This window comes from Magallana gigas, chromosome 2, assembly GCF_963853765.1.
Source record: "Magallana gigas chromosome 2, xbMagGiga1.1, whole genome shotgun sequence".
Lineage (NCBI taxonomy): Eukaryota > Metazoa > Mollusca > Bivalvia > Ostreida > Ostreidae > Magallana > Magallana gigas.
In genome coordinates, this window is record NC_088854.1 from 1,514,088 (window position 1) to 1,542,050 (window position 27,963).

Sequence of the window (27,963 nt, forward strand, 5' to 3'; positions counted from 1 at the left end):
GGGATGTTAACACCAATATGACATAGATCATACAGGGATGTTAACATCTGATCAGACAGGGATGTTAACATCTGATCATACAGGGATGTTAACACCTGATCAATCAGGGATGTTAACATCTGATCAGACAGGGATGTTAACACCAATATGACATAGATCATACAGGGATGTTAACACCTGATCATACAGGGATGTTAACACCTGATCATACAGGGATGTTAACACCAATATGACATAGATCATACAGGGATGATAACACCTGATCATACAGGGATGTTAACACCTGGTTGACCTACCTTCCAGCTTCATTCCCACACTGAGACACTTCTGGAATCGACAGTACGGGCACCGCTTCCTCTGACTCTTGTCAATGTGACAGTTTCTGTTGTCCACACAGGAGTATACCTTCTTGTTTTGTACGGTTCTTTTGAAGAAACCTGCAATTAATAAAGAGTTAAAGATTTTCATCTGACAAGTTTACCATAATTCTGATACTGACATGGGAAAGAAAAATACATGTATCATTTTTCAGACCTGGGAATTTTCCCCTCCAAAATCTATCATTTTTTATATCAAATTAAAGGTTTAGAGCACATACAAGCATGTAAAGAGATGCTTCAATTTAAGCAATAACAATTTTTTTTCCAAATGCTTGTTACAAATTCTTGGAAAAAATTAACCATAAATACTATCTACAAGGAAAGATAACTCTACCCAGTACATGTGTACACCTTTTGTACACTTTTTGAGCCATCAATTTACAAAGTAAAAGATATTTACTTTCACATACTAACATACTTAAGGTGGCTCACTACATCTTGAAAATTTTTTCTCAAATCATCAGAAAATTACTTGATTATGATAGATATAATGATGGATAAGAAGTATTTAAGTGTAATAGGCAAAAAATGTGCAATTTCAGATGAAAAATTACATTTTGAAAATTTAATTCAGTAAACATGAACAAAAGCTCTAGGTGGATTCGAACTCATGATCTGCAGTTCAGAAGCTCACTACTTTAACCACTGAGCTACGATGATATACAACCAAATCGAACGATATAAACAGTTTAACAAAACATTTAAATCACCATCTTGTGAAGTAGTGTCTTAAAAGGTGTAAGTCTAGGTGTAGTGAGGTACCTTAATATGTATCAACGTAATTTTTCATGGCCATATGTATTCAAAATTTCTTAAAACAACTAATATTGTAATATTCAGTAGTTTATCCTAATTACTTGACTCTACACAGAAGTAAGTCTTAGTCATTAAATTATTCTTGTAATCTAATGAAATTTAGATTTCTGTATTAATGTCTTAAGTTCTAGGCCCATCATCACTTTTTTTTTAGGATCACATACCTGCAGTGTAATACTAATTTTTCTTACCTTTACAACTTTCACAGGTAAGAAGTCCATAGTGATATCCCGAGACCTTGTCCCCACACACGGGGCACAGCTCCTCAAAGGCGTACTTCACGTCCGGGGGGTACTGCATCTCCCCCCCACTCCCCGAAGCTGAAACAGAGAGATAAGTCAAATTAATACAACATGTATAGAGTCAACTATTATGTATAGCAATTCCACACACTTGATTAGGAAACCTCTCCAAGAAATCAACACAGAGCAAAACAACTTACCAGGCATCAAACACACAGTATGTAATCAGTTCTAACAAAGGGGGACTGTTCTGGAATCACATGTCTTTAAGGATGTTACTTAGACAAGACTTTTTCAACATTTTTATACACATGTGGGCAAGGGAAACCTCAATTTTTTAACTTTTCACTGAACTTGCTTATTCCATTTAGGAGCATTCAAAAGCAAAAATTCATGATCAAGGACAGTTATATCAATTATTACCAGAGTGGGGAATATTCACACTGAATAAAATGTTAACAAAGGTGTGGCATTATAAAATCTTCATCGAGTTCATCAGACCAGAGGCCGGGTACTATCATCTGTGTACACAATACATGTACAGATATAAATAAGCCAGGTACTATCAATGATTATCTGTGTACACAAACACATGTACATATATCAATAAACTTGAAGGCCTAACCTAAGATAAAATAAGATATATTAAATAATGCTATTTTAAAATAAAAGGAATGGTGTTCTTCTGGGTCCACTGACGTATCACCAGGCAACAATATAATGGACAGGATTAGGATTTTACTTATTTGTTATGTAACTAATCATTCTGCATATCATTTTGTTGTTAACTGGCTTAAATGTACATCCTACTCACAAAAACCATTTTAAAAGTCTTGTATTAAGGTGGTGGCCTTCAGAAGTAAAATTTCCAACGGTCAAAACCCTTCAAGAAATTGTCTTCATTCTTCATTAAAAAACCCTGCTCATTTTCCCACTAAATGTGACATATTGTCATACTTAAGATGCCTTGTAATTATAATATGCCTAGAACGAAGTAATACTAGGGACGATTATTCCCTAGAGGTCGGTCATATTCCTATATTGTAATAATAGGGACGATTATTCCCTAGAGGTCTGCCATATTCCTATATTGACTTGTGAGCTGGTGATTTATGTCTGTGATATAACCAGCTTGCATTTCTCAAACTCTTGTGATCTACATATTAAAGAGTTTGAAAATAATTCAATTACCATGTATATGTCATTCTTTAGGGCATCTCAAGCCCGCACATAGTGTGACATTATTTAATATTCATGCTTTGTGTGAACTCGGTGCAGTAAAACAGATAAAAATGAATTTCTATCTTATAAAACCTAAATATAATCCAAAGTTTATACTGCAATATCCAGGAATTTGTACGAATTAACACAAAAATAATTCATTTAATGGCTTTAAATCCCGCAAACGCCTAAGAGTTCTATGAACATGTTTCACCTGACCGATTATCACGTTTAATTTCAGACAAGCCGTTAGAAGAGTTTGGCAACATGTAACACAGTACTGAACTCTGTTATACAGCATGAAGTCATCCTAACATTAACTTGATTAACCTGACTGAACAAGAAGTTCTCCCTACGTACATATTGAATTTGTTCTTTACAAGTTTGGAGATTTATATAGCTGATCAGATGACCCCAATACAGTCGACTATGAAGAGCTGTGTCTTATCACATGACAATCTTATACCTTCACCTGACTACACTATTAAACACTCTCCTTCTACAACTGCTTACAGGGAAATATTCTGTTACAAACGCTACTACAGTAGACCCCCGTTATATCAGGTTGCAGAGGAGTACACCAAACATTTGTTATGTCTTTGGTGACCTGATTCTGTAAACCATCTATAAATAACATGTATATTGTCTCATTTATACACATATCTTTCCATAATTTAACTTTCTAATAAATAATTCTACACATTGAATTTTTGAATTTATTAATGAAATTTGCATTATAAAGAAATAAATTGCATCAATTTTCATTCTTAGGGTAGTTGAGATAAACGTCATGCCAGCCAGATTCTTTGGTAATAACAGTAGTTATTTAAGCAGTGACCAAAAATACAGAAATTCATTGTAATTCACGACAAGACCTGGCATTTAGAAGCATAATGAGTCTAGATTAAAGATTTCACAAAAGTCTTTACAACATCTGGCTTAGATGAGCTGTGCGGCTAGAGGAGCAGCATGTAGGCTACAAATGATTCTCCATCTCATTACTTAATTTCTACACACATACAATGGTCTGCTGATGTGAATACACAATCCCGTGTTGTTAGGGATCAGACAACAGATCAGCATCAACCACCATGTTGGTTATATTGACCGGTATGTCACCTCAGTAGGTCCGATTATATGGACTGGCCGGTATATTGCCTCAACAAAAAATTCACTATTTATCATATCTGTGCGTAAAAGTAACAAACATTGAACTGCAAACAATCCAAATATTTAATTTACAACAAATGACAAAACCAGAAATCTTAGTTTGATTTTATAAAATCAATTCATATCAACCTTACATAGCAATAATGATGATAATACAAAAACATCCTCCTCTTCAAGAAATAGAAACACATTGAATACAGACATCCCGCCCCCTACAATCCAACCCACCCCCCACCCTCCCCCACAACCCTACCCTCCCAAGACCAATTCAACAAATCACTTCTTTTTAAACCCAACAAAATTTGTCTTCTTGATATTTTTAACCTCATACTACAATGAAATGCTAGAGCCTGGACTTTTTACTACAAGAACACAAGTATAAATCTCTGTGGAGGGCGCGGGACTGCTAGGTCTATTTATCAACAGACATACTCTGGCCCGGGGACACACTGAATATTAAGACCCTGTTACTACACAGACATCATATGTGTTGTACGAAATCTACAGCACACCTACATAGTAAATATCTACCATTTACAATTAACAACTTGAACAACAAAATAATAATGCCAAGAAACTGCTGAAAAAAATATGTGCATGCACTATCTGTAAACCAGCGTGTCCCAGTACGTGTCAACACAGCCATTCTCCTCACAGAGTGTCATATGATTTCATATTGTGCTTAAAACATGAATATTAAAATGGTTTCTCAAAGCTTGATGGCCAGTGATATTTGTTGCCCTATGTCAATATAGGTCTTTTCCTGGTCAATTCTTTTCTTCCATGGTCAATTCCAACATGAATATAAATATGTACAGATCAAGGGAAGGGGTAGCCAGGGGTAGGAGCCCCCCTCCTATTAGTAAAACAAGTCACTAAACGTAAGTCTTGGACCAACCCCTCTTCCCCCTTTGAAAAAATTTCTGGATCTACGCACATTTATCACAATTTACAATTAATGAGATAGTTGCTACATGTACATAAGCCTGTGACAAAATTATAGCACAAAAATTTGATATAGCCTTCCAGGTATAGACTAATGGCTGTAGCTTGATAAAAAAACATTACAAGATATGCATGTACAAGCAATAAACAACACAAATATCGTGTGACACCATGTCATCAGCACTATTAACTAGAGAACCGTGAATCAATGAAAACCATGATAACCTCTATACATGTATGCATATCCACATTATAGTGCTTAAATGCTGTAGTCCCTTCTATGGGGGGCATGTAGTTTAACACTGTCATGTAAACTAGAATGCACAATACTACCGACTGCCAGACCATGTCGTCCGACTGTAGGTATGTTTACCACATAAACATCACAATACACTCACTGTGACCCGTTTAATGAAAAGCTACCTGCTGACTGAGCTGAATAAAAACTAAGTCGCCTGTACGACCCAGATCTGAGTTAGTGAAGTGTTTGGACATAGAAGTTTAATTAATACATACTGGTGGAAGGGTCTGCGCAGTCTAAATCACTCATAAGTCATTTGGCAAACAGAATGAAACTACAAGTATAACATGGCTGAGGTTCAATAAACTCTAGTGCATAATTAGGTCATACTCCATTCACAGGAGAGCTGTTTCAAGGGGAATAATCAGTAACTATTGAAAAATAAAAATACAAATGTACAAGATTTTTCTATGCATATGCTGCCTTGAATCAGATAATCAGCATTTCTTTGTACATGAACATATGTACCAGTATGCATACAAAAAAAGTGCAGAGTCTGTGACAATATTTTCATTTTCAGAATAATTCAAATGAACAATTAAATTATTGCACCATGGGATCATCACTGTTTATGATACATGTAGCACATACATTGCAAGCGCATTCAGTACTTTTCAAGATCTCAACAACATTACAATAAATATATATTAAAATTAAAACAAATACTTCAAATAAGCATTGACTGCAAATAAAATACAATCATTTCAGGCAGTGTTTACAAAATGGGATCTTAAGAATCATTATAAATGTTAATCACGATAGATCCAAATGCAATTATTTTTTTTCATATCAAAACTTTTGTGACTATTTAGATATCCTCTTACCCATCTAACCATCTTTATATAAAGAAGTAATGATGGGACAAAAAAGTTCTTTATTCTTTTTTAAATATAAATTCACAAAAGTTTTATTAAATATGTAGGATGACACATAAATCTCCCAAGAAATTACAGTTACAACCTTGAGTTGTGAATGCGAGCGAGGTCTTTACTCATCTGTAAGTTAGCTAGTACCTGACCTTACTCATCTGAGATTTTTACCTGTAAGGTTACCTGGTCTTATAAGCATGCTTTTTTCCATTTAAAGTGAAGCCTGCAGTCCAATCTAAAGGACGTTAAACTTAGTTTCAGAATGATTATCCAGATTTAAACAAACAAACACAGATTTCATGCCACTGTCGATGTGTCAACAAATCTTGTAAAAAAAGAAACTCGAAGCTCCAAATGGTTGTTTTGTATTTCTGCATTCATGCAGCCTTTTCATATTCCCTTCTTTAAATACGGGCTTTCCTGAAGCAATAACCAATTAAAGCTGTTTTGCATGTCAGTAACATTTTAAATTAAGTCATTCAATCTAGGCCAAAAAAGCTTTTTTCACTCTTAGAATTAAGAACCTTAGAAAATCAAGTGTTCTATGAAACCAGAAAGATGGCTCAGATAAAGACAACTAAATTAACTTGAAATTGAATAGTCCTGTCCTAACAAAACTTCAGGTTTTCCATTAGGCACTTAACACAAATGTCCAATAGGTACATATACCCCCATATTTCAATTCATACCCCATACACACACAGTAGAGACAGGGTATAGCACATTACCTAGCATTCAAAATTCAACCAACCACTTGTGTACATACTCGTAGAGATATATATCAAAGTTTGCAGTAAAAATAAAAATATTAAATTCTGGGAAAATAAATTTCCCATGTTTTGCTGTAATAAAATTCTGTGATTGCTAATTCCTGAAGCAACAACCTTGTGTGGAGTGAGGCTCTGGACAGCTGTGTACACCTGTGGGACAATGGAAACAGGTGTCCTCATAATCTGGGTCAGTGGAGGAATCCCACCAAAACATCTCCATATTACATAACAGCTCCACATCCATGTTCAATTTAAAAACAACTTGACAGCTCGGTCATCAGACGGCAAAATCAAATCATCAACACAATCGGTTTGTACACAATCAAACTATAAAGTGAATTGTCATTTATCTCCCTCAAAAAGAATGAAACAATGGAGAACACATGAGGTTAACAAGATATTGAATCTAGTGACCGATGTATCAAGAGTTTAAGTTTCAACCCCCCAAACCACAAAACCGCATTCTGCATTATGAAGCTCCCACTTGACAAGATGTTTCCTCTCTCAGACACTGACTCTACAATGGAGTTCATTATTTGGTTGTATACCTGCTATGAAATTAGTACTTTAATTAGACCTACAATATGCAGTTGTTTAGGAGAAATAGACAGTCCTTTCATTGAAAATCACTAGATTATGGCCAGGTTTTACAGGGTATCATTACTGGATTTCTTTTAATACATGTTTTACTTGTAAAGTATGAAATGTCACAAAAAAGAGTCCAACCAACACTAACTAGAAAAAATAACCTACCCCTAATTAATTAATTAATAATTTAATATCTTCTACAATCCACTACCCATCCAGCTATAAAAGTCATCAAGTGTATACCCGTGTATTATACTATATATATCGAATAATTCTGATTCTTTATTTAAACAATTGACAAGAGAAACAAACAAAAATGTCTCACTTTGAATCAGTATAAATCATATTGAAATAGATTCTTGAGAGGATGTAAAACAACAGTATCCTACAACAGTGGAAAGAGGCAACCAAAACTCCACTCACTCTAGAAAATTCTTAACTAAATTGAAGAAGATTAGACTTTTATAACAGAATCTAATTGTTCTAGTAATCCGTTCTCATAAAAAGACACATGCAGCTATTACTTAATGTAAAAGCACATATTTTTGTTGGGTCAAATTTTCGTTGTTTTTTAACCAAATAAAATTCCATTGGTATTTAATTTCATCATATCGTAATATCTTTATATTCATTAATACTTTAATTAAAAATTCGTCATGGTTTTAATTTCGTTGATTTATACTGCCAACAAAAATAACCAAATTAAAATTCTCAATGAATATTACTGCTTCTACAGTATATATAAGTGTTTTAAAATTTGCAAATAAACGTCACTGCATATCTCAGGCCATGATTGAAAAATTTAACATCCATTTTGTTGATAATGTGAAAAAGCTTGTAATAAGCTTCAGTTCTTAATTACAGTCATGCAGAGACGCCAATTCTTGCACATTAAAAAAAATACAATAATTACTGTAAATGGTGCTATAAATAATTTGTAGAGTCCATCTGTGAATCCTCTACATCTTGTTTGAGATAAACATGAACCGTGTGGACACAAACCTTGAATATTGAACATTTGCAGGCTTAGCTAAAAGGGAAAATGTTGACCCCTCTCTGACTGTGTAACGTTTATCTTAAGTAAACAGAGATCAGCTGATTGCTGAATGAACAAAAAAACAACCCAGTTTTGACAAAAGCAATCCCTAACAACAAAAATTGAAGAAAATCAATAGAAACAGTATGCATCATAACATTCATTCAAATTAATATTGCATTTTCTCAATTAATCGAAATTTACGACAGAACAGAGCACGTGCTTCGCACCCCCGTTTGGAGCCCCCCAGCCTGCGAGAACCACATGTCAACAGACTACTGGTAGGCCGGTATTGGTCAAACATGTCCGAGAAAATGCAAAAATATTTGCTGACGCGACAGTCCCTGATTATCATTGTAATATACAGGTCCAAATTAATGTCATTAACACACATAAGCACAAACTTTTCATTGATAAATCTACTGCAAGCGACAAGTTCCAAGCGGTGGAAATTTTTACCTTCATCTTGAGGCGAAGAACACCCTGGCTCGGAATTATTCAAATTAGCGCTGACTATGGAATTGTCATCGGTATCCAACTTTTCTGAGTGTTGGATCATACTGATATCAATATTTCCACATCAACTAGCCGGCTGTCAAATCGAGTACATTTAACCAAGAGCACTGGAAACCCCGACAGACCACAATTTCCCTACGAATTTCACAGGTGCCCGGTCTCATTCGCGAGGGCCCAATTACGCATGCGTCAGGCCTTAACTAGGACAGCTATTCCTTGCTTTATTGTAAACATGGTGCTCTTGAGGGGAATCTCTCCTTTCAAAATTATATCTTTAATATATACTGTTAAAACACACCTTTGATATCGATAAGAATATAAAAATTTACTTGCTGCACTTCACAGTCGGTTCTATTTAGCCTACTGAACATGTAAGAGCAATTTTTCTGTCACACAGCTGACATAAATTAGAGTTATCTTTCTTGTTCCGTTATGAGTCATTGATATTGACGCGGTGTCATTATCATCATCATAATCATCATCTTCATCGAGAAAATACTCTTTCAAAAACCGCCCATTGTCTGATGCAAGAATTCAAAAATAAAAATGTTCTTTTTTTGTTTGTTTGTTGTTTTTGTGTGTTTTTTTGTGTGTTTTTTTTTTTTAGGTCTGACGTTATATTTGATATGAACTGTCATTTGAAATATATCGCACCCTCGCGCAGAAACTCGCACGACGAACACCAACAGGTAAAGTTCATAAAACCCAAAACTCAGCAAGTATTCAACATCATCCCTTCTTTGTAAAATTACACAATAAATCATCTCTCCCAGGTGAAAAATTAAATTAAGTTTTAAAAAATCGCTTTCTTCAATATCAGAGTTAGAAGCTGGGACTAAGAGAATCTCGAGAATGAACTGAACCTCCAATATGGATTATGACCCATTTCGCACCTTAGAGCTATTAACATTCAACATGCGTCGTTGCCAGCATTTGATGACAGTCGAGATTTCATGCCTTTACGTCACAGTGCATATGAAACCTACACTGTCAGTAAAAAGCATATCGACTCGGGCGGTTAATTCAGCAGATTGATATAAAAGATAGGAACTCGATGTCAATACCGACATTTTTCATTTATTATAATATTTGACCATGTTATTAAGTTACATAATAATTTGCATTTCACATAAATCAACTTTTTTTATTAAATGGAAGCGCCCAATGCTTGTTATATACTGTATGCGGCACTCTACATACATCTGATTCCAATTCAGGTGGAGCAAATATAGCGTGCATTAATCTGTATATATACAAGTAAAACTATTAAATAAATGTAAAATGTTGCGCTATACACCACTTTCTGACATATATGTATTTTATCAATTTACGTATGTTGAAAAATTCACTCTCATGTAAACCTTGTAAATCACAGCTATATAGGCACCAGTTTCTGCGATAAAATTCAATAACACTGTATAATAAAAATGTTATTATCATATAACACTGTATAATAATAATGTTATTATCATATAACACTGTATAATAATAATGTTATTATCATTCTTTATCAGAGACCAGGTGCACGTGTTGTAGAGATATCCAGCAGAAATCACCGTGTTCTATAATCAAAAAACATCCAGAGAAGGCAACGAAACGAATGGCATGCTTTTATATCAGTGACCCCCCCCCCCCCCCCCCAATCGTCTCAACAAAACCCGTGGCTTGAGACGATGCCCCCCCCCCCAATAACCCCATCTTTTATCATGAATTCAAATAGTATCGAAAAATCAAAAAATAGGAAGATCAATGTATTAATTAAACGCTGATCCACCCTCCGTCCAATACATACCCAGGCGAGTGCACACAAAAAAAAGAAATGTGAGAAACATAAAAAATAAAGTAGGAGCGGATCAAGATACCTTTCTGACAGAATGGGGTGCTCTAACCAATGTACTAGTATTTAACCCCCCCCCCCCCCAAAAAAAAATAAAGAATTGGAGGGGTGGTGGTAATGATGAAATGTACTAGCATCAATGAGTGTGCAGGGGGGGGGGGGGGGGTTCAATGTCGTACTGGCGTACAAACATCGCACAAAACCATACATAAGAACAATCCGAGATACTGTAATGTTGGTATATGATAATAATTTAATTAACATTACTTGACAATACTACGGAGACACAGAGCCTGGCAATGGTATGACCTTCTCACAGTCTGGGTAAGGAGGAAAACTACAAGTATTTAGATAATATTCCCTGTCGAATTTGGCCATAGGAACTATCACATAGAGCCTTGTTCAGGGTCAAAATTTGAGAATTTAGTGTCACACAATATGCATGTACTTTTTTTATTTTGGTTAGCCAAAAAAAAAAAATTATTTTTCTACGTACAATATATTTTCTCATTAATTAACTGCAACAAAAATGTGTCATCATAATGACTTACCTAGCGTACTAACCTTTCTCGAACAAAATATACCTTTTACTTTGTGTTTAAAACTTTTTATATATATGTACTTTAACACGTGCATACGAGACACCGGCAATGCTTGTGTCAATATGATAGCAAAATCTCCAGGATATGACTACACATCTGTTCTGTGTGTATTCAAATTATTTTCTATGTACGTCTCATAACATCTTGACAAATGCTTTTATAAACTTTCAAATTAATTTTACCCTTTTTGTACAAAAAATAACTACAGAAATATCTTGTGAAATAATCTAATAATTGTCCCATTATGGCGACATCTTTAACCGCATTAACAAAAACTTTTTTAAGTACTAGATTTACGAGATACATTTTTTGAGATAGTATCATTTTTTGTAATAATAATATATACAATGTAACACTAAAAACCATTGCTTTTTAAATTAGAAATTATGGATTACGAATATCCATTGTTGACAAAATAATAAGATACTAGCATTCAAAGCTGTATGTACATTTAGACAAATAGGAAACATCGAAATCTAAATGGTAATTATATATATAGAAATTTTCATATATGCATTTATATATTTTTAGAGACTGTACTTACCAATGAAAACATTCAAATAAGCATTCAATTTTATGGCAAATGTATGCGAATTATTCTATAAATGCTATCCCGGTGTTTTATAAATCTTTTTGATAAAAACTAATCTAATATAAATTAACGTGTCTGTAACAAGAAGAGGATTGTAAAGATTTTAGATCCTGTGTCCAAGAATCATATACAAATGAAAGAAAGTTGTATACTGTTTTAAAATTAGAATGATTGAAAAAGCATATACATTTGATATAAATGGTAAACTGGTTAAGTATTTCAAAATTCTCAAATGTGGAATTTTCATCATCTATTTGATGCAAGTAAACAATGTTTAATAATGCTTGAATAGTATATTTCATCATTATCCAATTCACATTCAATACAATTTACATACCAATAATTTTTAATGTAATTATTTCAATCTGCTTTCATCAATATTATGCTAAAATGATTAAAACTGCCACCCAAATTTCAGTTTTAAGTAATGTTGAATCTGCATAATTTAACTCTTTTTTAGAAAAAATAATCCTCAAATAAATTAATCCACAAGAGTTATCCTTCATATATCATATGAATTTTTTTTATAAAAAATTATTTTTAAAGAAAAGAAGTTTTTGGATAGTTTTTTTTTTTGCAAGAGAGCTTTATTTTTTTATTTACAACTATATTTTCTCAATTGTAATTTATGAAAAATGCATTAGCAAAGATTGTGTTTAAATTTTAAAATATGATATAAATACATTGTTTTAATGTGAAAATGATCAAAGACTTCAAATATTTTCCCTTACATACAGGTAGTTATTTTTTTTTCAGTTGACATGCATATAATATAACGGAAAAAATAAAGGAAAAAATAAATTAAGGAAAAAGAAATTAAGAAAAAGAGATTCGTGGTTAAATTTGTAAATTGCTGGAAAAAAATGAAGCAATTTTTAAAATATGTATCTTATATTGGGCCGTTAGGAGGTCGCTATCTTCAACAGAACGCAAAAAAGTATCAATTTCGTAAGATTCGCCTAAATGAATAAGAAAAAGAGAGGTGAGTACCTTCAGTCCCCACCCGCGTTGCTACCCACCCCGTGTTCTTCCCTACCCCGCGTTCCTACCCACCCCGTGTTCTTCCCCACCCTGCGTTCCTCCCCACCCCGCGTTCTTCCCCACCCCGCGTTCCTTGAGCAAAGAGGAAGGAGTAACTGTTTCTTCTGTATAAACCAAAAATCATGATACATTTTGGACTGTATTTTCATAGAAATCGAGGATGTTAATAAAATCATTGTTGCCTAATATTGAAGATGCAAAATCTTAAACTTCTGACAAATATAAAAAAGAAAAAAAGAAAAATATGTTTCCGTTGGCTTGAAAATAATTTGTTGCTTATACAGATTTTGACATCTTATTAATGTCTCAATGAATGGACCTTTCTGCAAACAATAAAATAATCCCTGCATTCGAAAAATTCCTTTCTTGACACATTAAAAATTTCTCAAATATTTTATATTCTAAAATCTATATAAGAGTAACTTTGAGATTAATTTACTGTATAGCCTAAATTGTATCTAAAGATAATGCAGATTAACCATTTTTAAAGTAAAACTGTTCGAAAAAAAATGCATAGCATTCTTTGTTTCAATTGATCATTATTTCATACCGACTAGGCCCTTTTTACTTTCTATTTTATTTCAAATGCTTTTAGAAACTTTAAAAGCCCAAGAAGCCAGTTTACAAATAAAAACGACCCCCATTTTCCGCCTGGGTGTCATCCCACTATTGTTGGGGGAGAAACGTGTACTCTTCAGAGATGGATCCGGGCCTGATAAAGTTGGAGAAAACAAAAAGACACGGTTTTTTTGAGCTTTTTTTTTTATTGTTCTGTTTTTAAAAATATTTTTGGTGCCTTCTTTATAGCAGAGAAGTCACAATGAGGAAAACTCAATATTTCGCGAAAAACTTTCTTATTTTAGTATCATCTTTTTTTAATTTTTAAAAAATATTTTACGAATGATTTAAAGCAAATAATAACAAAATTTATTTGAATAATAAAATACATTTAAGTGTAGGAGTTTTCTGAAAGAAAACTTGAAAAAATTGTTTCCGTATTTAGAAAAAATTCACTATCTCTTGAGGCATATGTAAATCAGCAATTAAAATAAGAAATATTACAACTGATGCTACTATAAAATACAACAAATTCTTTACATAGTCTTAGCGACGGCTTGTCAATTTTGTTAAATGTGTTGATTTCTATCTCTTTCTCAGAGCCACGTGGAGCCATATTTAATAGAATTCAGAAAAAGAAGGGTTGAAAAGAAGAAAATCTGTCGCCACAAGCTTGTATATCAACAGTCGGTCCAAATCATGAGCTTTTTCATAGGTAAGAGGAGAGGTGGGACCGTGTAAAGATTTATAGCCATCTGTCTGACAGTAAATTTCAATTTTCCAAAATTTATAGTCAGATGTAACGAGCCTTATATAGAAGTATTACCACTGAGCACCATTAGAATGAATTCATGAAACACGGACCATTCATGTTTCAATGTTTGGTGAATGTGAGGGCAGGGAGGGGGGTATCATGTATGTTGGAGTACCTTAACCTGTCCTATATATTATTGTCAAACATTTCAAATTCTTTAAACTAAGTTGTCGAGAAACCAAATAGATTTAAAACCCTTTGAAGTTGGACAGCTACACAATGAAAACAATTTACAAATGCATGTAACAGTTAAAATTCTGCTCATCGCTGACTGAGATTGTAATAACGAGGCAAATTAGACAGCTTTTACCACAGAAGTGTTTTAATGTAATGCACTGCGAGGGTTAAAGTAAAGATTTTCAAGAATAATGTCCACAAAAACCTTCTATATTAGTCCGATTTGAAGTCTACAAAAATTACAAAGGAAATACGACCGTTCGCCATTTTTTGATGCGGAAAATCGTTTGTTTGTCGATAAATGGTGAAATGCCTTTAACTGCAGCAATTATCTATTTAATTCAATTCTGAGCTTGCAGGCTATCTGACTGTTAATGTTTTCTAGGCGCTATCAAATCAATGTGGTCCTCTTCATCAATTACAGAAATGCGACAACTTATTGTCCGCATCACGTTGTTGAATCCGATATCTCCATATACTAGCAGGAAACTGGGTATTTTTTTGGTTGAGAAAGAAAATAATGAATTTTTTTTCAAACTAATAGAGCAACTGCAACGACAGGAAAGCATATTTCAAAGACTTGAGAGAAACAAACATGGGATCAAAGCCAGAAAGGCCAACTGCTTCAGATTGAAGAGATTGGCTCCTTTGAATAGGAGCTAAAATGTCAAAATAAGCTCGGCCTTATGTGGGGGAATCTTAAATTGTACTGTCGGAAAGATTCAAACGGATTTCAAAATGCGAAAATAGCTGAAAACTAAAATTACCGAGTCACCCTTAAGAAACTGAAATTTGCACTCGATTGAATGGTGTAACATTACTTTCATCTTGTAGATAAAAATCGGCAAGAGCGAGAGCTAGAGTTTCACGGATTTTAATTGACAATCAGTGAGAAGACAACACAAGGGGGCACATTTTCACTTGGGTCCTGCATTGTTTGTTTTCATTCATTATGAGATGTTGATAACATCAAAGGCCCCAGTAGAAACGGTTAGGTAATCCAGTGCTTCATTCACTTGTTTTACCTCTTGTAACCAAATTTAGTTTTGGATATAAAGAGGAAATTTGGACCAGAGAATACATGTTCAAGAGATCAAGTAGAATTTTAGCAAGCCTCTGTCCGTTCTTGGTTTGTTCGTGGGACGTAACATCCACTGTAGTGTAAAGAGCATTCAACCTCGACCCAGCCGCTGAAACCATGATATTACTTATCCATTGACTCTCTATCAATTGATAATCGCTGTCAAAATATTTCCTAGAATTCTGTAAATTACTACGCGCTAAAAGGCATTGAAGTTATGAAGTACTAATCAAACGGGGAATGTGCAATTAACACATATAAGTGATCGGAACAGAGTAACATATGCTGTATCTCAGATATATCCCCGGGGACAGGTAGTCAGGTGCACCTAGACAATTACACAGGGACCCCGGTAAGTGGAGGTAACACACTGCACGTGGTGGTCCGTGGACAGGCCGGCCCTCCCAACAGGGGGAGAGAGCTGGAGGTGCCACGCCCCTCCACTGAGGTGGCTCCGGGTAGGGTTACAGGGAGCATAGACTTACACTTTGTCCACAGATTAAACGAAAAGATTAAAGAGATTAGAGCCCGATAAGCGGGTGTGAAGCCGTCTGCCACAACCTCCCTGTTTGCTCGTGCTCGCTCTCGTTTAAAATCAGTTCCTGTCTCCCTTGTCTTCTGTTTGTACTATTGGCCACTTAACAGGGGTACAGTAAGATGCAAATTGATGAGTGTAAATCAGGCCGCTACTTGGATATAGAGAGACCCTTGTTGATCAATCTCCTGAGAATGGATGGCACGAGGAGATGAATCGGATACATTTAAATCTATACCTTGATATCTTCGCTGATAGAGCAAAGGGCTTGATAAGGAATAATTGGTAACATAAGTCCCGAAATGCTATCCAGGGTATTGATGGGTGGAATTCAACAGAAAAGAGAGGGGCTACAATTTCAAATAATGTTTCAGTTGTTTCATGTTTTCAACTGAAAAGAGCCGACAGGATTGACCTCTTACTATTCCTGACATATACGAGCGAGCCCGGTCCTTTCGTATATGCATTCACTTCAGTCCTTGTTTGCTGTAAGACAAATGATTTACACAGCTAAAGGTCACACGAGTGTCCTCAATGACTTAAGGAACCCAAATATACTGGTATATATTATTCAACGTTGCTTCCTAGAATACATATTTTATAATTCTGAGAAATGCGCGTAAATCAGGGATGCGACCTGGAAATGAACTTCGTGGTTAATTTATACCAAGTTTGGGCGATATCTGAAATGGATGTGGGGAAAACAAGGGTATCTCCAAACTATAAAGATCAGAACGCAAGTCCATAAACGGTCCAACGGTCACAGCTTTCGCTCGAATACGAATCTCTTATTCCTCAATGAGCAAAATCAGTCCGATTAATATTTTTGCACAATTATGGTAAAAGAGTTTGAACCGCGTTCTGTGGTACGATATATATGAATAGATATGTCCCCCTGTCTACATCTATATGTACATCCCTGGTTAACCTGAGTACCAGAATGTGTTTTTTTACATTTTAGCAGCAAGAGTCGTTAAAGATATGGGTAGCACTTTCTTTGTCATTCATTTATCTTCAAACAGTTGCGTTATTCAGCATCCGCTTGTACACGGCATATAAAGAAAAGAAACCGCCTTCTCTGTGGTCTATTTCAAGAGGTGAAAACGAATTAAGACCAACAATTATCTCAGAAATCCACAATGGCTTATATTACCCCATTAAATTTGATTATGAAAACTTCCATCGCTTAAAAAAGCTGGAAGAGGACACCATCAGAACATACATTTGAATAATTTCACATGGAAGCTTACCCGCCATTGTCACTACTTCATCTTCAATGGCATATTATCAGAAATGAATTTGTCAACTTGACATAACGTGATCATAAAACACATTAAGAAAACGAAACTTGGGTGAGTAAATCATGGGATAGAAATGCAAGTTTTATGAAGTGACGAGTTTACATCATTTAGGCGTTAATAACACAGAAAAGACTGAGTGAAATCTTCGTCCAGGTCAGGAGACAAGCCAGACGGGAAAGGAGGGGGAACGTTTCAATTTATCATTAAATTAAATTCAAACAAGGGGATGCAATTTAAACACCTATGAATTCAAGCCTTGAGGTATTATGAATACAGAAGGAAAATATCTCCGTCAGGACATGGGAGGAATGAATAGCTAGTTACGTGAAACGAATCTAATATCATTTAACTTTACATATATCTTGTAAATATTCTCGATTAACTCGATCCATGAATTTGATGATTATAAAAATGATATAATCATTGAAAAAAATAAAGTGTTCCAATTTCTCTTAGAAATAATGATAAATTTTTATTTGCCTTTGAAAGAGAAACTTTTGTGCCGTGAGTGCCCGTTGACCTGCTATGCACCAAAAGTATTAACGTTTTACTAGTCATAAAAACTGCTTATAGGCGTTTGACAGAGGAAGAAAAGGCAAATGAAACCGTGTGTCAGCAACTACATGATTTAAAGGCATCGGGAATTAGCGACTTCACATTATTTCATTGGACAAAGCAACAGCAGTCATTCGACAAAACGGCTCAAGATGTAATTCAAGAATATGAGATAAAATGTGATATTTGTGTTTTTTGTTCTATGCAAGCAATACGATTCAAACGGCGGTTATTGAATAAAACATACAAGGGTATATATCTGACATCAACTCACAGATAAATGCAATAAATACAAAGGAAAATGCGTACCCGGGAAAATGGCCTCAGCACACCATGGGCAATGAAATAAATTGATGAAAACTGTTATCTTATTCTAAAAAAATCTTTGTAATAAACCCATAAAAATATCACTATAGAATGATAGTTTTGAGGGTCTTTAAATTAAACATGATAAAAATCTCGTTAACTGAACATGTTCGTCCATATGACATATCATCAAAGGTAGCAACGGTAAAATTCAGTGAAAATTGTAATTATCGCTGATGAAGTATGCAGGTCACGTGACACCACCAATGGACTGTGAAGGTATGTTATGCCTTTTGAGGATAATTACCAATTTTCCATTCCTTTATTGTGAACACACCGTGTTAGAGCTACACAAATATAAAAAATAATTTAAAACGCCGCGTAGAAATCGTGTTTATGAATCTCAACAAGATAAATTGTCCGGTAATTTACCTGCCTTATAGGGACCGCGAACTGACCGGGAAAACCTTTGTGTGGGGGGATACCCCATTCAGAAGCTGAGGAAATTAGTTGTGCAAAAGGATTCTTTTGAAAAAGACATCACATCATTAAGCCATTATACACGTTTAAACACAGATGCTTCTAAAAAATGAATAGGTATTGAAAACATCAGCTGTTGAAAATATGACGATAAATACACTTTAAATGAGGAGACTCTATCCGAAAAACGAGCTCGATATTTTAAAGAAGGAAGACAGATATAAAAGATGAACATCATTTCCCCCCACTGGGTATACCACCGAAAGGAAACATGAGGGTATTCTCAGATAATTCTATTTTTGATAGTTTTCCTTATATACATAATGTTTCTTTTCATGGACAATAATGACAATTTACAGGAAACGTTTTCTTCTTTTATTCAAATTTCAATGAGTGGTTCTGACGATTATATAAAAGTACGTTGTTTATTGAGACTGGATCGCCCTATGCCTCTGTATTACGGAATGCATCTACCGGTATGCCAGACAAGAATATTAAATCGTAATACAGCTATCATGAAACGTGTTCGAATGAAATGACAGCATGGCACCAACCAACGGCCCCACGGATCTAGGCCAGGCAGAATTGAAGACCTAATTGGGAAATAATTTCACGATTTACATAAATATGTAATACTAAATGTTTAGATTAGGGTAAGCGGTAAATACTGGTCTCAGTAGTTAGCCTAACCTCATCATCGAAGCATTAATGGTCGCTTCTAAATATTCATTCTGCAAGTTGCCTGCAGATTATGAGATGCAAAATAGATAATCTAATGAAATGCAAACTAGATAATCTGCAATTTTTCCGTAACTAAAGGATATATAAATCAATCAGATTGGGTCCACGTGAATACATTTTCTTTACTTATGCTGTAGGGAGACAATTTTCGCACATGACACATTAAACAAGATGATATTGTTACGGGTCCAATTATTACACACCCCAGTCGTTAATGACACTTTACGGATTAGGGGGACCAGGTTCATGTTTATTAATTATTAAAGACAGATCACCGTAGACAACGCCGTGCCCTTGCCTAGAAATGTCACGGAGATACAGACGTATATTAAAAAAGACCTACATAAAAACGGGGCGATATGATCCGTTTTATGGGGCTAATGGACCATTTCGTTAATTGTTAACACTGTGTATTACACATTGTTATCCCACCAACCTCCAGGCCGGACAGGATCAAACCCAGACTTCACAGAAAGAAATTGGAACTTTTTTTTTCGATAATCACTTTTTTTTATGTTTAACTATACAATTCTAGGTCTAGTGAAAATCATAAGATACAGTTTTAAATGGACTAAAATGCACTGTGGGGACTAGTGGAGAAAATGCAAGTGCTTTTGGTTTCTGAATTTTGCAAAGAGTTTTTTTTTCTCTGGAAACATTAGTGAAGAATTAGACTTTCGATTGTTTAGAGACTGTATTTTGCGTTACTTTTCTCCATTGATGCCTATAAATTGTTATTTATTCCTTTGGTCTATAGAGAATAATCTGACTAATCTTTAAAGACAAAATTGACTAATCATTCAGGACAATCTGACTAACTTTGAGGGCTGCCTGACTGAATTTTTTAGGACAATCTGACTAATTTTTAAAGACAACCTGATTTATCTTCAGACATCCTTACACACTTTTTAGGGCAATCTGACTAATGTATAAGGAAAAACTCAATAGTCTTTGAGAATCTGACTAATATATGAGGAGAATCTTAATAATCTTTGAGATTAATCTCACTATTTTTCAAGGACAATCTGACTTATCTTCAAGAATGATTTAACTAATCTTCAAGGATAATCTAACTGACCTTTAAGGATGTATTCTACAACGACAGCGTCCTCTTCTTTGCATGCAATGGCGTCCAGTGTCAATGACGTCATAGGAAAACTGGTCATATATTCAGGCATATTACCGGGTCCTGCAAGAAAACCCTGAAATTTAATAAAAATCAAAGTCTTTTTGCGACGGGTGTTCTATAAAGTATATACTCACATTGAAACAAGGATTACACAACGATTTGGAAAAACTACGTTTCTGCAAAACGTTTTTGCACTTAAGGTAAATATGATTGACCTTTTCTGGGATGCAACACTATTCATTTTCTGATTCAGTACGCACAAAGTGAGAGGATTGCTACGTTTGTAAAAAGGTTAAACAAAAAATCTTATTGCTCCCTAATGCAATTCTTTCAAACCCAAGCTTACGTAAGTCTTACTAGAAGAATTTTAAATAAGTGAAGGAATGACTTAACAGTTTGTACAGCACATTAAATTAAACAATGTAAAACTTACTTCTCTGAGATTCATCTAGAATCCAGCGTCATTTGTAAATAAATAAAACAGATTTCAGCGCCAATGTAAATAACGTAAAACCCTGTATAAATTGTCCAATGTTTTATCAATATTCAGGTGACGTCACAGTCAAATAAGGGTACATAGACAGTGATTGAGGCCTCACTATCTCGGCGATCGAAAGCGTCGAGATGTTGACAGACAGTTAGCAAGCCACCTCCCCCATGATTTAAATACCTTTGGAATTTTAAAACACGTTATAAAAAATCAATGAATACTTCACTGCTATTTTTACACTTCTGCTCCGTTGGTGGTGATTAGAATTTATGCTGGTTGTATGAAATGTATAATTAATTTACCGCCCCAATATTGAATAAACTTATAAGCAAATTATAAAGGCGAACTTGACGGATTAGCTGTCTAACGCTGTTACTGTTTTATCTTTTTTTTTTAAATTCGTTTGCATGAATATTAACTTAAACGCACTCGGATGTACATGAGAAACAATATATATGCATGGATATAATTTTGTGTTTTCATGCGTATCCGAGACACATGTCATAATTTTTCAAAATGATAATGCTACTACAAAAGTAAAGATTTTAATTCATTAGGAAAAACAATCATAGAAATTAGAAATTTTCATATTTTTTCTTATCACAAATACACAAATATCTATTTCAATTTATTCTGAAATATTAATTATAAGGTTTCTCACACATTTAATTATAACAGGAGAATTAACAATAGAAATGTTTAATCAAGTTGTCAAAAAGTCGCGCCTGGAATAAAGAGAAATCCAGACCAAACTACCATTAACATTTATGATTATTATTCATAAAGAGAAGCAAGTTATCTCGACCAAACTACCAGGGCATAAGCAACAAATTGTCAGAAATAATGTCATGCTATCAATCAATCAATCATTCTTTTAAAAGCGTGACTTAATATAAACTATTGCAACAATTTTAATTTACAAGTATACATTTATTTTTTTAATTTACGATAACAACAGATTTAAAAGTGAATTTATAGCATATTGGTTTTAAGACACATTAAATTATTTACCGCGAAGAAAAAATGTAACAGGTTTTTGTATTCTTCGACATTTGGCATGGTTTTTAATTTGCATGATTAAAGCAGTTGAATTTAGTGGCCTTTTTTTTCAAACCTGCACTATATAATCTATTATTTCAAAAGGCATTAGAACGACCCGTAGTGTCTAACCATGTAAAATACGCCAGTCTTAACATTCAAAACTAATTTTAAAAAAAATAAATAAATCAGAGAGAATTATAAAACAGCTTTAACTCGTAAAGATGATGTAATTTAACTCATATTAGAGTTTTAGAGCGCCTAAAACGTATCGGATTTATTGCAAGAAATACATACAGTGTATGTAGAGACAGAATTACAAAGACTCCTAATTTTTAAAAGGTTTTCTCCCTATTATGTTGTATTTGATCATTTTAACCGTTGATATGTGAATCTAGTTTTTAAAATAATATCATACATTACAGTCCGAAGACGCGGCCTTATATATATATGTTTTAGAATGAACAGTGAAATAAAGGTCCGAAGGGCCGGGTGTGACAGTAATATGTTATATAAATTACAATCTGTACATGTATTATTCGAATACATGTCACTTAATAAATAATATACTTACTTACTTCACAGTCTGAATAAAAAAAAAGAGTGATATTTCTTTTAATAAATTGTAATGTAAAAATTTTGGTTTGTTGATTTATTTTTCTTTTTAAATCATCACTTATGGCAGACAGAATTCTATATTATCAAAACTATTGTGTTTAAAAGTATCACATCATATTTTCTTATTTTGAAATAAAATATGATATATATTGTAGTTCTTTGGTTTTTTTTTTGTTTTTTCCCCTTATTTTTCTTTCTTTGTTCTTAACCCTACATGAATTCCAACTTCTAAAATGCTGCAATAACAGTTTCATATTATATTATGAACTTATATTCTGTAACTATTATTTTTATATAATTCAAATGAAACTGAATTATTAGTTGTAACTTTGATCCTTGGACTAAAATAGTCATAGCCTGATGTCCAATCCTATTATATATATTTATTTGCATAATTAAATATATTGTTGAATTAAGTTCTAATAACACAATGTCTTTACACTTATACATTTAAGTAAGCCGGATGGTCAAAATATTATCCATCAAATCTGCTTTAGAATTTTAAAGATAACATTTTTGCCCATTAACTATTATTTTGTAAGTTTTACACAAACCCAAAAATTGCAGCTTCAAAATTTAATTTTTTTCCAATATATATATTTTATACAGAACCTTTTGTCTAATGGTGATCAATATATAGTATTTGAATGGCCTCGACAATGCATCCCTTTTAAATACAATTAAAATAGCTTTAATTTCAATGATATGTAAGCTAGATTATCTTATCCAAAGGATATGATCTTTATAATCAAACAATTCTACCTCCTTTTAAAAAAAAAAGAAATATTCACATTCCATATACAAAATATTTGTGGTTTTTCTTTAATTAATGATATTTTATGGCTCTGGATAATGTATTAACATTTAGAATCCTTGCATGGATTTGTTTGTAGCTCATTGACCATCAAGCTTCCTTAAATACAATACAAAAAAAACAATATAGATAAAACAGTACAAAACAATAAAATACACAAAATAATAAATTAATATTACAATAAACAAAATAATACAACACACAAGATTATACCATTAAAAAAAAAATACAACGCAAATCGCGTCCAGAAAATGCTAGCAGCCGATCACGTTGTAGTTTCTTTCCAATATCCGATCTGAAGTTTCTGATTATTCGACGAGAAAATCAATTCTCTAAATTAAAGACATATTGTTATATGTTAAGCAATAAAATATTAGTTCAACGATGTTAAACATAGATTGAAAGTCAATAAAATAAATCAAATTAAATCGGGTATGTCTGATCAATCCATAGGAGTTTAAATATAGTTTTGCGCTCTCTTTTACCTTTTAAAAGTCGTAATAAGACGACTGAGCGACACTTTTTGAAGGAAGTATGAATACCTATAGGATGTACATGATAAATCGTTCCTTTATGACAGCTGTATGACACTTTACATCAGAACACGAGCATGTTTTATAAAACAAATTCAATAATCATGGAAAGCAGATCCAAGATAAAAAATCAACCTCATGAAATTAACTAGACCATCTGAGCTGTGGGCCTGATTTACATAACCAGGCATTTAGTGAAGGCAGAGAGGTGGGCCCGGAGTAGGGCAAGGAATCAGAAAAATCCTCGTTTTCAGCTTCATTCCTCCGAATCCACGTGCGCGAAGAAAAAGGCCAATCAGTAATAAGCCATAAATAATTTTCTGATCTTAATGAAACAATTAAGATGCGGCATACGTCGCTATAGACTCGCGTCCCACTTTTCTTGAACTGGTCAATTCGTATTTGGAATTTTCTCTGTGACCTTTTTGTTTCATTACGTCACACGAAGAATCATTATGCACAACACGAAAACTCCGAGGTAAAACGCAAAGATACATGAAACTGAGCCCTTTCCTAAAAGTTCATCATCAAATTACAAACGAGAGAAGACAACTGAGCTGGGATGATATGGAGACGGTTGACACACCTCATGTGACTACATGCGTTGTTGGACCAGGTGCTATCACAACTTCGTATCGGGTTGACGTAAATTACTCGTGAACAGAACAAACCATTGGATGCATTTCAAAAGCAGTTTGCATCGCATTTACCTACTCACAGGTAGAATACGGGCGGTAACTTTCATCTATAAGGTTTTTTGGGTTTTTTTTTTTTAAATCGTGTTAAACATCTGCATTAATTTCACATTTTCATCCTTTGACAACCTAAAAAAATCTTTTAAGTATTCATAAAAAATATGATAAAGATGAGAAGCAAGCCATTAACATTAATTAGTATTAACCTGCTCCACACTATAATGGCACGGTGTGAGATCTGTACTAGAACCTTACAATTATTTCTCAAAGAGTTCCCCTGTCAGCATCAGTTTTACCGGACAAAACCAGTACTAGAGCAGTAATGGCTTCTTCTTACGCAGACCCAGGTTCCTACGTACGTCAATTGCAAACAATATGCAGATTGCACGTGGACTTTTTTATGCTTTTCCACCTGTGAGATTTGAAAATTAAGTGCATTTTTCTGTGCGTTATAGTGCCTGACGTTCAGTTTCCTGACAAATTTTCAACTCATAGGTTAAGCGGCCCTCAAACTTCTTTCTTAGGACTACTGTACTCCCACAGTTTACCCACGACATGTATTTCCTCGTCACAGAAGTTGACCCAAGTATACAAACAGTCATTTATTTATAAAACAGTGATAATTTATTCAGTTATGTTCTAGTCTTGTTTTCCTTTTCATTGAAAATCAAATGAAGTCAAACTGCTTTTGAGCATGGTTGAATTTTTATTTTAAAATTGAAATTTTTATGCACGATATGTTAAAAACTCCTTACAATGGATCACACGAGACAGACTCAAAGTACAAACAAACAAAAGTGCCAGGTCTGATCTGAAAGTTTCGTCTTATTGAAAGTCAGGCGTAAACTGAACAATGATCTGTAATAGGATATGTTCCGTTGTGATGGGCGGCCATTGACAGCCGATAAACGGTCTTTTTCAGAGCGACTGTACCTATCTTCTGGTGAACAACGATTAGCTCAAAAGAGAGGACCCGAATGATTCACGCAGGCGATATGTGCATTGTCCGCTGATAAATCTTGGGGTGACAACAAGAATGCAGGGGTGAGAGAAAACGCGTGTAATTTCAACAATTATCACTCTAATTATGCCTCAAAATAAGCCTTTTAAATTTTGTAACGTTCCATTTTTATCATTTTCTATAATTTTTTAGCATTTAAAAACGGAGAAAGCGGGGCCAATTCTTCCAAGTAATAAGTTTTTAAACTTCGATTTCTGTAATTGAAGATACGGTGAGACAGAGAAAAATCCAGCAGATCCATGGAAGGAATATCAAAGTATGTCATCTACAGCGGACCGTGGTAGTATGACGAATGACTAGCCGGCAGACCCTAGGATGAGCTGTACTAATTATGATATCAGATCATCAGATGATCACGTTCGAATCATATTCCACCGTGAGATAATTGAGCTTTTGAAAATGATGTTTTTAAAATTGTATCATTAACTCAAAACGCTCTATATTCAGTTTCATGTAATAATTTGGGAACATTGCAGTGAAGTTAAAACAGTTAACCTGCAAAATATCATTTGTAACTTTATATTTTCAAAATTAGCTACTCATGGTGTAATTTTGAATGATATATTACAAGCAATCTTTTTGAAGTTGTATCATTTCCTTTCCAATTTGTTTTAACTCATAGTTATGAAATTCTTATTGTAAATCATAATTGTCCTTTTATTAAAAATGAGAAGATTATGTACAAATGGTCTCCTCTTTCACATAAGTAGCATTCCCTCATATTTCAAATTTACATAACTTCTTTTTTAATTTTGTGCACGTCATAGTGACTGTGGGGGAAACTTTAAAACTGAAAAAATAATTAAAATGGAGAAATGTTCAATAATTCAAGCTGTATTTAAAGCATCCTTCAGATATCTGATTAATCAAACGGTTAACCTTTTGTTTTGTTTACGTAATCCAAATCTACATTTTGTGGATAGAATATTATCTAACCTAATTAAAGCAGCATTGTATGATTGATTGTGTATAGGTGTCCTAGTGGAATAATTGCATACATACATCAGCAGTAGATGAATTAACACAACTCCCTCCCAATGCTATGTACTTAGGCTAACACTAGGCCGGGAAACTAGAACATGGGCATGGAATCATGGTCCCATCTGCCGGAACCCCCGACCGATTTGTACCAACCGTCATATCCTCCAATTGTAAAGTTGTAATTGGTGTATATGAACATATGTTATACTGTTCTATACAAAACTTCTTTTAGAACCATTTTAACAAGAGCTTGGACTTTGTGTAGTTGTGTCAAACAGCAATGTGACGTAGGTCTGTCTATTTCATTATCCAATCAGCGATGGCTCTTTGAAATCAACAAGATGTTTCTGGCTTTTGAGCTAGACTACGCAATCCGTGCACATTTCGCTTGAAACCAGCGTCATTTTTAACTTGTTTTGACGCAAGAAATAGATAGTTACGTCCTACCGAAAGTCCAAGGTCTTGTTAAAATGGTTCTAAATCTACGAATCTTGAATTTTTGTATTACATCTTATGTGATTTGTACATCTTTATTCTATGAGACAATTTTAGACCATTGTAAAAATTAATGGTATTTCTCAATCTGTATTTTTGAAAATTGTGAAATATATCATTTTCATAATAAATTGCTTAAATGTATGTCCCTAGATGAACCTTGATTTGAGATTCAACAATATACATATTTGGTCTGAAGAGAACATTATGCTTGACAAAATTAAAAAAACAAAAATAAACCAGAAATACTTGATTAATGAAGGACAAAATCGAGATATGAGAATTAATCTTAAAGTTTTGATGCACCGAGCGGCGATTTGACGATCACTTTGTGGATCATTTTACACTGGTAGTAATTTATTAATGGAATTCTTAACTTTAGTTTTAATTATTTGAATTCCTACCTACCACAATGATTTGTGATAAAGTCATTTCATAAATCTACTCTGAAATGTGTCGACGTCTTAATCAACTAAAGGTCTATGAACTTTAGCTTGTTTAGACTCTTTTAACAGCAAAAACAGTGGAATTTCGCAAAAGAGAACACTTTCTTGCGTGCTTAATTACAAGAAACCAAAAAAAAAATCAGTTCTAAACTGAATATGAAATATCTAAGTAACAGAAAATATTTTTCCGAATTGTGAAACAAAGATCCACATCTGCTCTTATGAAGTC

General features: G+C 33.9%; 1 protein-coding gene and 1 long non-coding RNA gene across 6 annotated transcripts in view; one reads left to right on the top strand and one right to left on the bottom strand.

Moving 5' to 3' along the window:
• The window catches only part of LOC117680435 (steroidogenic factor 1), a 28,211-nt gene extending 7,037 nt beyond the window's left edge, over positions 1-21,174 (bottom strand). Inside the window, exons 1-4 of one of the 5 annotated variants that reach the window (XM_034444527.2) lie at positions 21,037-21,174; positions 20,553-20,676; positions 1,388-1,516; positions 297-437 (exon numbers count right to left, since the gene is read on the bottom strand). In XM_034444527.2, coding sequence (XP_034300418.1) covers positions 297-437; positions 1,388-1,516; positions 20,553-20,676; positions 21,037-21,051 — 409 coding nt within the window. In that variant the 5' untranslated portion in view covers positions 21,052-21,174. Of the gene's footprint in view, positions 1-296; positions 438-1,387; positions 1,517-5,290; positions 5,430-6,828; positions 6,974-8,797; positions 9,046-20,552; positions 20,677-21,036 lie in introns of those variants that run through there. The other 4 variants (XM_034444529.2, XM_034444528.2, XM_066074441.1 and 1 more) reach the window with 4 other exon arrangements.
• Positions 21,175-25,574: 4,400 nt separating this feature from the next.
• Positions 25,575-27,432, top strand: LOC136272084 (uncharacterized). The gene is made up of 2 exons (XR_010709987.1): positions 25,575-25,835; positions 26,019-27,432. It is a non-coding gene; the product is annotated as an uncharacterized lncRNA (long non-coding RNA).
• The last annotated feature ends 531 nt before the right edge of the window (positions 27,433-27,963 follow it).